Source organism: Garra rufa, chromosome 10 (genome assembly GCF_049309525.1).
Source record: "Garra rufa chromosome 10, GarRuf1.0, whole genome shotgun sequence".
Classification (NCBI taxonomy): domain Eukaryota; kingdom Metazoa; phylum Chordata; class Actinopteri; order Cypriniformes; family Cyprinidae; genus Garra; species Garra rufa.
Window position 1 is genome coordinate 25,362,713 of NC_133370.1, and position 12,146 is coordinate 25,374,858.

Here is a 12,146-nt window from a genome sequence, read left to right on the forward strand (position 1 = left end):
AGAATTCACTGCGGCAACCCACCACAGGACTCACACCATTCTAGTGTGTGCTCTGTTTCCAGCCTCCTCTTTTCCCCTGGAATGGTGAACCATCACAGGTACCCGCAGTGGATCACTGGTTTCGGGAGAGTGAGAGAGTCTGGGACGAGGCCCATCACCATCTTCAGAGGGCAGTTCGTAGGACCAAGATCATTGCGGATCATAGGAGAATTCCTGGTCCAGTCTACACTCCGGGACAGAAGGTTTGGCTCTCCACTCGGGATATACGCATGCGACTGCCCTCAAAGAAACTCAGTCCCAGATTTGTTGGTCCCTTCACCATTCTGGAACAGGTCAACCTAGTCACATACAAACTCCAACTTCCACCTCAGTACAGGATTCACCCCACATTCTACGTTTCATTATTAAAACCATTTCACGAATCTCTGCTTCCCTCCACGGAACCTGGCCAAGAGGAGGAACCCCCTCCCCCCTTGGATCTGGAAGAGGGCTCCATCTATACTGTTAAGGAGATTCTGCAGTCCCGACGTCGTGGTGGTCAGCTAGAATATCTGGTGGATTGGGAAGGATATGGACCCGAAGAAAGGTCATGGGTTCCCCGGGCCGACATCCTGGATCCCGCGCTCATAGAGAAATTCCACACGAGTCATCCGGAATACCCAGCACCTCAGGGACGAGGTTGACCACCACGGCGTCGGAGGTCTCGGTCCTCAGGAGCAGGCCCTGGGGAGGCTAATGTCACGGATTGGACAGGTTCTTCCACCACTATCACCCAGCGATCACAATCACCTGACTATTGATCACACACACCTGCACCTAATCAGCCACACCCATATAAGAGCACACACCACGCACCTCTCATTGTCCGGGCTCATTCATACGAAGCGGACTCATTGTACTTCTCTCCTCGAGTTCACAACTATTACCTACCTGTTGCTTCTTACCTGTTCTTGTGCAATTCCAGTCTGTGCAGATTCATCCAGATATATCCACGGGGTGTGTGCGTCGTAAGTCTGTCATCGATCCTGAATCCATTCAGCGGTGTGTGTGTCGTAAGACTTCAGAAGACTCGCTCAGCGAATCCACCTTCTCCTCCCGTCGTTCCTGCAAAGAAACCAGATCTTCATCAAACCACGGAATACATCAACAAACTATACAAGATTGAGATACTTACCCATTCGTGCACGTCATTCTCCTTCAGCTGCTCACCTGTTGAAATAAAACTGTTTAATATTCACTTACCTTCTTGTCCGTCTGCTTCCGTAACAGTTGTTTACATCCGAGTATCACCAAAAGGGGGTAACTGACCAAATCGTGATGTAAGTGCAAACCCTCTATTTGCTGGTATGCAAAGCAAGTAGCCTACTTTCCTGCTGAAGAGAAAAAAAATGAAACACTCACAGAATTTCTAATGGTTTTCACTACAAATACCATTACAAACATTACAAACCATCAACATAAAAATAGTTTTCTGTCGTGTGTTTTGGGACATATTCCATTAGGATTTAGTGGTTTTAAAAAGCCACGAATAGAAGGTGACCAATTACCAATAGAAATCCACAGGGTCCATTATAGTATCCATTAAAACTAATAGAAGTCCTATTATAACCAGTAAAACCATTATTCTTGTTTTTTTAGCAGGATTTACAGGAATTCATCAAGTTTATTGCTGTTACTGTGGTAGCCAACAACATCACAGCTTTACATTACATTTTTATATTTAGTTATATTGAAAAAGTTTCAGTTTAATTAATGAATCTTTTTTTTACCCCATTTTCAACATGTATTTCTGTGGAGAGTGGAACACAAGAGCACCCAAACGGAAGTTAGAATTAATCTATCATGGTGGATTGGTCGGTTGAAACCGTTGTGTTTTATAATGCCAACAAGTTACTACATAAAGACTACACTACCATTTTCTTCTGGCATCCTTTGCTGCTCCTGAAAAAAAGTGTGACCGTCAAATTCTAAACAAAAGGAAATTGAGGGAGGGAGGTGAATAGATTCTCATCTTCTTTTCATCTTTACAAGCACTTTCATTTCTGTCAGCCTGCATCAGAGACTTTCGTTGCTTGCTCTTTATATGCCTTAACAAAGAGAGGCAGAGGAAAGAATGGCTGCAACTTAAAATGACAGCAACATTAAAGGATGGCCTTCATCTGGCATCTTGCAGGGAAAGTGACATTTAGAGGTGCACCTTGAGAACCGTCTGTTTACCGTACAGGACTGTGGGACGCATGAAGAGTGGCCACGTTGATGGCACTGTGGGGAATGTAAACTTCAACAGGTGAAATGGAACCTGGGCACATTTTGTCAGATGACTGACATGTTGGAGAGGAGCTTGTGCTGCTTTTATTCGAAATGAGAGACAGGTGAGAGCTTTCACAAATTCATATGGATGCAATGCATTCTTCAAACTGAACCTGAGGCATAAACCTAAGCCTGCTCTGTGGAGATATATTGCTCAGAAATAGACAATGCTATTTTTGAGACACTATCAATAGAAGAAATATTAAAACTGCATTACATTTTAAGAGGTAATTTGGAAGAGCACTGCAATTTTAGATGTCTATAATGCCATCTAATTGTATGCAGGAGTCTAGAATGTTCCAGTGCAAAATAGTCCGCAATTCCATGCCATTACCTTCTCCTGCAATGAAAGGATATTTTCACTGTTTTGACACATGTCACTCAGGTGACAGGGTGCTTGCCCAGTATTTTTGGAGTAGGCCTACACTTGCTATTCAGAGCTGGCTGGAACAATTTTTCAGGAGAAATCTACTCTCTACACACCATCGTGACAAGCTTTCACACCATTCAGAATTGATTCAAGAATGCCTTTTAAATTCAAATTAAATGACTAAATTTAGCACTGTAGAATTGCAACTCAATTTACATTTAACAACGTAGAATTAAAATGAATTAAAATTCAAAGAAATTCAAACTTCAGAATGTTGCACAACCCTGGTGATAAAAAATAAAGCTATAAATAAATGAACAATAAAATTCCAGTCTCCATAGAAATTCATGTTAAAACAAGCTAAAAATTATAGACTGGGGTTCAAGCGCTTGAATGCATTTAATCACATATGAAAAAATACATTATTTAGCAAGCCTGTAACCACCTAAATCAATGATTTAAAAAAGCAAATCCAGGTAATTTGCCATAGAAATATAGATTTCAACATTTTGTTAATAATTGACCTAGAGAGTCCAGAGAATTTTACTGCAGTAGTTTTTTCCAAACCTAGGACCAGTTCACAAATGTAGTTTTTTTTACATCTTCTCATCCATTTAACAAACAATTTGATTGACAGCAGTGGTATCATATGATATGAATATCACATGTATATGCAAAAAAACGCACAATGTACAATTGTTTACACCTTGAAAAATGCGATATCATCCCTCAGTGGCCGATTTTTTATTTTATTTTTTTCAAAATTTTCACAGACTTTCAACTCAATTCAATTCAAGTTTATTTGTATAGCGCTTTTCACAATACAAATTGTTTCAAAGCAGCTGTACAAAAAAAAGTAGGCTACTACAATATGTTTAGTAGCTTATTAGTGGTGACTACTGTATGTTAAGTCGATGTACATATGGTATAAATATTAAAAACAGTAATGGTGTAATCAAAAACAGATGATGAACACTAATAGTAATGATTATGTGTTGCAATCAAACTTGTAGAAAAATGGTGTAGTGCTGTATATTGTTTCAAGGCTGGCATCATCGGTGGTCCTCTGGGGGGTTGGCATCATCTCTTCTTCTGAATCCAGGCTGCATCTTGTGTAATTCCTAGTTAGAATGGGATGGAAATCCCGTGGCAGAAACAGGGAAATAAATAGAGAAATAATTAGCGTAGCTGCTGTTTTGCCCAAGCTGAAGAATGGTGATGTGCATTTGATCAGATGTAACTGAAGTACAACGTTATGAGATAAATTATGTGAATGCTTGGCTACAGAGATGAGTCTTTAATCTAGATTTAAACATACAGAGTGTGTCTGAACCCCGAACGTTATCAGGGAGGCTATTCCAGAGTTTGGGAGCCAAATGTGAAAAGGCTCTCCCTCCTTTAGTGGACTTTGCTATCCTAGGTACTACTAAAAGTTGAGAGTTTTGCGACCTTAGGGAGTGTGAAGGATTGTAGCGTGGTAGGAGACTAGTTAGGTATACAGGAGCTAAACCATTAAGGGCCTTATAGGTAAGAAGTAGTATTTTGTAAGTGATACGGAACCTAATAGGTAGCCAGTGCAGAGACTGTAAAATTGGGGTAATATGATCATATTTTCTTGATCTGGTAAGGAGTCTAGCGGCTGCATTTTGGACTACCTGTAGCTTATTTATTGAAGAAGCCGGACAACCACCTAGTAGTGCATTACAATAGTCCAGTCTAGACGTCATGAATGCATGAACTAACTTTTCTGCATCAGAGACAGGTAACATGTTCCGTAGCTTAGCAATGTTTCTAAGGTGGAAGAATGCTGTTTTTGTAACATGAGAAATATGATTTTCAAAAGACAGGTTGCTGTCTAATATAACACCCAGAAATAACAGTACATCCGTCTAGTTGCAAATTGCAGTTTAAGAGATTCTGCGTACTGTTTTTTGGTCCAATAAGTAATATCTCGCTCTTATCTGAATTTAATAGTAGAAAATTATTGGTCATCCAGTCTTTCACATTTTTAACACACTCTGTTAACTTTGCTAAGTTTCATCTGGTCTTGTTGAAATAATATAGTTGAGTATCATCAGCATAACAATGGAAACTAATCCCATATTTCCTAATAATATTACCGAGGGGTAACATGTAAATTGAAAATAGCAGAGGACCTAGGACAGATCCTTGTGGCACTCCATACTTTACTGGTGTTAGCTGCGATTTATTTAAATAAACAAAGTGGTAGCGATCGGACAGGTATGGTCTGAACCATCGTAAAGCCTGCCCTTGAATACCTGTATAGCTTTGTAACCGATCTATAAGTATGTCATGATCTATAGTGTCAAATGCAGCACTAAGATCAAGTAAAACTAGCAATGAGACGCAGCCTTGATCTGACGCAAGTAGCAAGTCATTTGTGATTTTTACAAGTGCAGTTTCTGTGCTATGGTGGGGCCTGAAACCTGACTGAAATTCTTCAAAGAGATTATTATTTTAGCATGAAGGAATACAATTGAGCAGACACAACTTTTTCTAAAATTTTAGACATAATTGGAAGATTAGAAATGGGTCTGTAATTTGCCAATTCACTAGGGTCTAGCTGTGGTTTCTTAATAAGAGGCTTAATAACCGCTAGTTTGAATGGTTTTGGGACATGACCTAAAGATAACGATGAGTTAACAATATTAAGAAGCGGTACTTCTGTTACAGGTAACAACTCTTTTATTAATTTAGTGGGTACAGGATCTAATAGGCATGTTGTTGGTTTAGATGCGACGATAAGTTTAATTCTTCCTGTTCTACAGTTGTAAAGCACTGCAGTTTTTCTTTGGGTGTAATGAATAATGCTGAAGTATCAGTTGCTGTAGTATCTATATTTGTTATTGTATTTCTGATGTTGTCTATTTTATCAGTAAAGAAGTTCATAAAGTCGTTACTATTAAACTGTGCATGAATATTTAGGTCGGGTGGCGTTTGGTTATTTGTTAATCTAGCCACTGTGCTAAATAAAAACCGTGAGTCAAACAGGCCCACCAAGTTTTGTTCCTATCGGCCTCCGTTAACCTTGTCTAATAGGTGTTCAAACTTCATCGGCCAATGGCGGCTGTGTTTTTTTGAGATACTCAAATGTCCTCATAGACGCTTGTGGCACTTTGGACCACGACAGTTTACAGTTATTTTCATGTTGATAGGACAAACGGTTGCATAGTTATAGTCATTTTTATAGTTTTTCCCTTTTATAGAGCCACCAAGTGGCCAAGCTCCATGATTTTTTCCCCAGTGACCCCAGATTGAGTTTATACATAGGTATTCTGAGTTTAGCGAAGATATCTCATTCCGTTCAGGAGTTACAGGCATTTTACTAAAAGTGGCCCTGCCCCACCTCTAATGTTTTGGCGTCCCTTTGCGACGGGGAGTCAAAAGTTCAACTTTTTGTTATTGGTCATTGGTTTGATTCCAATCGGTAAAAAAAAAAGTAGGACTTGTTCGCAAAAGCTGTTTTTTCAAAAAAATCTAAAAATACACAAAAATTTGTCTGACATGAGCAAAGAATTCCAACGACATAAGACACTTGAGCCTGAACTTTTGATTACGGTAGACTGATTTAGACTGATTCGCAAAAATAGAACGGGCACAAAACACAAGAGATTCATCGAATTAACCAATCACAGCCGAACATAATCAGTCATATCCAATCATATCGTAATGGAGGCTTTGACTCCTATCACATGACTTTCCCCAATTCATTCTCAATTACCCCCCATCGAACTCAGGGCACACTTTAGGAGGTCTGTTAAAACGTGGACTTCCGTTGTGACTTCACCTGCTGGTGTCGCTGTTAGACGATATTTCTTTAGATAAAAGAGTGATTTATACACTTTTTATTTTATATTTTGCATTATTGACATTGATTTTTTTGTGCTACTCATTTTTTCCATCCAATATTTTAAGAAGGCATTGTCTCCCTTGCCTAATAGGAGGAGACGCCCCTGATAATATTAGAGATAACACATGGCATATTTAAAAAGGCTTAGGCCTAAGGTAGAAAAGGGCAGCTGTAGAGAAGGCAGAGCCCTAAATAAGCCACTCCCCCCAGCTGCACTGTGATTGGTTGACCTGATCCAATGAGTAGTAAAACAAATGAAGTGTCACAGTGGGAGATTAGATAAATAAGTGAGTGAGGAGCAGAAGGTGGACTCGGGTTTATTTCAATTTGGCCAGATCACTAGAGCGTTGCAGGGTCTCAATCCCTAATGACCAGAGGGGGATGGGAGTGTAATGATTGTATGGACTCTGTTTGGAGGAGGGGAGAATACACAGACAAATGGATCTGAGATACAGGATTAAACAGAGTCCTTAAGACAGTCTTGACTGCCACATCCAGGATCAGTGAATAACACATTTGTATTCAAACAATCAAACTATATATTTTTTCGGTATCTTCTATATCTATGTTATCATGCCGTCTTGGTCTTCTTGGAAATGTAGCTCTGATAATAAAAGTTACTAAACAAGGCGATCAGGCTGAGGGAGTAGCCGAGCACCACCATATTCATGGTGTCAGGGAAGTCACAGTCGGCAAACAGGTTGACTGCAGTGTGAATAGTCACAATGAAGAACTGGAGCTGAGGGGGACAAAGAAAGCGATGACACAAAAGTGACTGATCCTTTAAAAAATCTTTTAAAAGTCATAATGAGAATCTCACCAGCTGAAGAGAAGTTAAGTAGTGTTTCCACCACAAGTACTTGTGCATTTGGGAGCCCAATGCTGCTAGGCCATAGTACATATACATCACCACATGAACAAAAGAGTTTATGAGGCCAATAGAGAATGCTGAGGGAGAGAGGAAGAGAACATCTTTAGTAAATCATTCTCTGCCTTGACACTATAGAACATATGGCACTCTGAAACAGATAAAATAGCAAACCTCCATGAGATATGAATACCACAAGCATTTCAGAATACTTTCATTGTCTATTCCTGAAGCAATACATCACCTAGTGGTGACAGCATGCTACTGCAACTAAATCACCCCCTTCATTCTCAATTTATATCTGAAAAATTCTTAGTTAATTACATTAATACAGTGAGTCCAAAATGTTTTTTTTTTTTTTAATTACAAATTATGCTGTAATAATATGAGTGAAACTTAACATGAACATCTCTATCATGAGTTGACATGATCCAATCAGTATCTTAAGCTTTTGTACAAGTTTACCAGGTTTAATTTATCATTTTTAAGGCTTTCTCAGACCTTTGGACCTATGATTAAAGGAATAATTTTTGTGCATTTGAACCTTTTCCAACAATGACTGTATGATTTTGAGATCCATCTTTTCACACTGAGGACAACTGAGGGACTCGTATGCAGCTATTACAGAGGGTTCAAACACTCACTGATGTAAACTTTTGAACAGAATGAAGATGTGTACAAAAAAACAAGCTGTGGATCATTCAGGTAAAAACACAATAGAATCAAGTGTATGTAAACTTTTGAACAGGGACACTTTTATAAATTCAACTATTATTTTCTCTTGTGCACTATATGTAAACATCTTTTATGTAAAATATCTTATCCATATTCAGTACTAAATAAAAAATATCATGCATTTTGTATGATCCCTCTTATTTTGGTAAAATAATATTTACCAGATTCTGCAAGGTGTATGTAAACTTTTGACCTCAACTGTAAATTGGTTTGATTGATAGTATAACATTTTAACATTGTGCTAAGTGGACTGTTAGAGGTAAATACAATAATCTGTCCTACTCCAAGGCAAGAACACTTACACTGCCCTCCCGCAACATACTTGACCCCAGCCCACCAGTTGAAAATCATGGTGCCGTGATGATACACATGCAAAAAGGTCAGCTGATTGTTCTTCTTTCTCAGAATGAAGAACACCTGATGATAATGACATTTACTTATTTATGTAATAAAACATCACAAGACATTCATAAACAACGCTATCAGATGTCAAAGGACTAGATAATTCACTTACTGTATCGGTAAGTTCAATGACTTTGGAGAAGTAAAACCACCAGCACACTCTGGCCATCTGCAAAGCATTAAAATTGCACAAAATTAATGAAAGCAATAATTATAATTCTTAATCTACTGTTGCAGAAACATTAACTTTTGTGAAAAAAATTTAAATATTACACTACCAGTCAAAAGAAGAAATCTCTTCTGCTCACCAAGCCTTCATTTATTTGATCCAAAGTACAGCATAACAGTAAAATTTTGAAATATTTTTACTATTAAAATAACTTTTCTCTTTGAATATATTTTAAAATGTAATTTAATTCTGTGATTTCAAAGCTGAATTTTTAGCACCATTACTCCAGTCACATGATCCTTCCAAATTCATTCTAATATTCAGATTTTCTGCTCAATAAATTTATTATTATGTTTAAAACATTTGAGTAGACGTTTTTCAGGTTTCTTTGATGAATAGAAGTTCAGAAGAACAGCATTCATCTGAAATAGAAATATTGTGTAACGTTATAAATGTCTTTGTCATCACTTTTGATCAATTTAAACTATCCTTGCTAAATAGAAAGTATTAATTTCTATAATTTCTTTCCCCAAAATATATACTGACTGAAGCCTTTGAATGGTATAGTGTATAATGTTAGAAAAGCTTTTTATTTCAGGTAAATACTGATCTTTGAATCTTTCAAAGAATCCTGAAAAAATGTACTTAAGATGTAATAAAAAATGTTTCTTCAACAGCAAATAAGCATATTAGAATGATTTATGAAGGAAAATGTGACACTGAATACTGGAGTAATGATCCTTAAAAAATTATCTTGGATCACAGGAATAATTTACATTTTAAAATATATTCAAATGGAAAGCAGTTATTTTAAATAGTAAAAACATTTCACAATATTACTGCTTTTGCTGTATTTTGGGTCAAACAAATGCAGGCTTGGTGAGCAGAAGAGAATTTATTGAAAAAAAAAAAAAAACATTGAAAATCTTACTGTTCATAAACTTTTGACAGGTAGTGTATCCTATGCTTACCCTCATTGCCAAGGGGGTTTCAGAGTAGTCCACAGGCTGACACAACAAACTGTAGTTTGCCAACCAAGAAGATGCTGTGAACTAAAAGCAAAACATGAATGAATGAATGAATGAATGAATGAATGAATGAATGAATGGGAATTAAGTATGTTTTAGTAGGCTACTCATACCTCATAAAACATATAAGCAGAAAGGCACACCATGGAAAAATTGTAAATAATGAGAAGAGCTTTAATGTTGACTGGCTCTCTGTAAGACATCAGTTTGGGACCAAGCCAGACGATAAGAAGGTAAAACAGGAAGATCCCGCCGACAGGCAGCGGAGAATAAACCAAAAGCCATCCATCTGTCCTCTTGTCTGTGGGAATGAACGAATTAGCTCGTTAAATTGCCTAATATATTGATTAAAGTAGTTTATAACAGTATTTTCATTCTGGTTTCGTCAGGACCAGATAGTCAAATGCAGCCTATATCGGTGTAAATAAGTAAATATGAACAAGCTTGTATCTACAACTTGCGTTTTCGGTTGTAGTTTATGATGATATGCAACTGCTTGACAAATACCTCCGTTTTCTAGGACCCATTGGTAAAATATCTGGAGCCTTTGCCATGTCGACGGTGATGCAGACACCTGCGCGATTATTAATGAAAGAGATGAATCATTTGTTTGTTAATGTATGTACATACTGTAAAAAGAAAATAGGCTAAGAAGCAAGTAAACAAACAAACTAAACCAAGCTCTAAAGTAGCACATTTTAGCCAGTGTATCAATATTTAAGAAATTGTAGGCAATATTAAGCGTAAATGCCTTACCATGGCGCTTGAGGTAAATTCAGTAATGCTCAAACAGCGCCATCCGTCGGTTCCATTTGGGAACAGTGCGATAGTTCGTCGAAGGGTGTAACTTAACTACGTAAGTGACTTTGTAAAAATGTCAATTATGATTGCTATTTCAGTTCAGCGAGAGAGAAAACATGGTGTTGTCAACGGAATTACGACACAGAGCTCTCGTTCAGCATAAATCAGTAGCTCAATGAGGAGTTAAGGAGTTTACACATGGCATCCTCTCCAAGACGGATTACCAAAATCCCCTGGATAACTAGTCTTTACCATCAGCTATTTTGAGCGTTGTACTGTATTAGCTAGTTACCAGATTTTAAAGACACTAGCAATTAATAGGTTACGCAATTAATACTACATTTAGAAATTATTTCACTAATAGACTAAATTATGAATAGAATAATTATGTCTTCTTTGAACAGTGATACAAGGTCAAAAGTTTACATACACCTTACAGAATCTGCAAAATGTTAATGTTTTACCAAAATAAGAGAGATCATACAAAATGTATGTTATTTTTTATGAAGTTCTGACCTGAAAAGATACACATAAAATACATTATTGTCCACAAGAGACACTAATAGTTTATAAAAAATGACCCTGTTCAAAAGTTTACATACTCCTGATTCTTAATACTGTGTTTTTACCTGAATGATCCACAGCTGAGTTTTTTTGTTTGGTGATAGTTGTTCACGAGTCCCTTGTTTGTCCTGAACAGTTAAACTGCCTGCTGTTCTTCAGAAAAGTCCTTTAGGTCCTACAAATTATTTGTTTTTTTCAGTATTTAATGTATTTAAGCTCTTTCCAAAAATGATAGTATAATTTTGAGATCCATCTTTTCACACTGAGGACATCTGAGAGACTCATATGCAACTATTACACAAGGTTCGTACGCTCACTGACACTCCAGAAGAAAAAATGATGCATTAATAGCCGGGGGTGAAAACTTTGAATTTGAAGATCAGGGTCAATTTAACTTGTTTTGTCTTCTGAGAAACATGTAAGTATCTTCTGTAGCTTCTGGCAAAATATGATATTTAGGCCAAATAAGAAAAATGCAGACATCATTATGTTCAAAAGTTTACACCCCTGGCTCTGAATGCATTGTGTTTCCTTCTGAAGCATCAGTGAGCGTTTAAACTTCTGTAATAATTGCATGAGTTCCTAAGTTGTCCTCAGTGTGAAAAGGTGGATCTCAAAATTAAACAGTCATTGTTGGAAAGGGTTCAAACACAAAAATGCTAAAAACAAAACAAAGAATTTGACAAACAAGGGACTCATGAACAACTATTACTATACAAACAAGAAAAAACAACAGCTGTGGATCGTTCAGGTATGTAAACTTTTGAACGGTCGTTTTTTAATACATTCAGCAATTTTTTTCTCTTGTGGACTGTATGTAAAACTTTAATGTGAAATATCTTATTCAGGTCAGTAATAAATAAAAAAATAACATGCATTTTGTATGATCCCTTATATTTTGGTAAAATAATGAACAAGGTGTATGTAAACTTTTGACCTCAACTGTACATCATTTGAGTTGAGGTGTGTTTTTGGAACATGTGGCTCGTTTGTTACTGGTCCAAGGTGGTCTACCAGCCCTATCAAGC

The 12,146-nt window shown here is 37.2% G+C and overlaps 1 protein-coding gene across 1 annotated transcript; it reads right to left on the reverse strand.

The window, feature by feature from the left end:
- Positions 1 to 6,852: 6,852 nt before the first annotated feature.
- On the reverse strand, positions 6,853 to 10,702 carry elovl8a (ELOVL fatty acid elongase 8a). Its single transcript, XM_073848200.1, has 8 exons — positions 10,510 to 10,702; positions 10,261 to 10,327; positions 9,867 to 10,054; positions 9,697 to 9,777; positions 8,669 to 8,725; positions 8,457 to 8,571; positions 7,372 to 7,499; positions 6,853 to 7,290 (listed from the first exon to the last, which is right to left on the reverse strand). Exons 1-8 carry the CDS (start codon positions 10,510 to 10,512, stop codon positions 7,123 to 7,125), a joined length of 807 nt encoding a protein of 268 aa, XP_073704301.1. The 5' UTR covers positions 10,513 to 10,702; the 3' UTR covers positions 6,853 to 7,122.
- Positions 10,703 to 12,146: the final 1,444 nt, after the last annotated feature.

Bases quoted from the DNA above. Each gene is read 5' to 3' on its own strand.
- elovl8a (XM_073848200.1), bottom strand. The intron at 8,726-9,696 runs GTAAGCATAGGA...AATGCTTTGCAG, and splicing joins AAACCCCCTTGGCAATGAGG to ATGGCCAGAGTGTGCTGGTG. The intron at 8,572-8,668 runs GTAAGTGAATTA...CATTATCATCAG, and splicing joins TCATTGAACTTACCGATACA to GTGTTCTTCATTCTGAGAAA.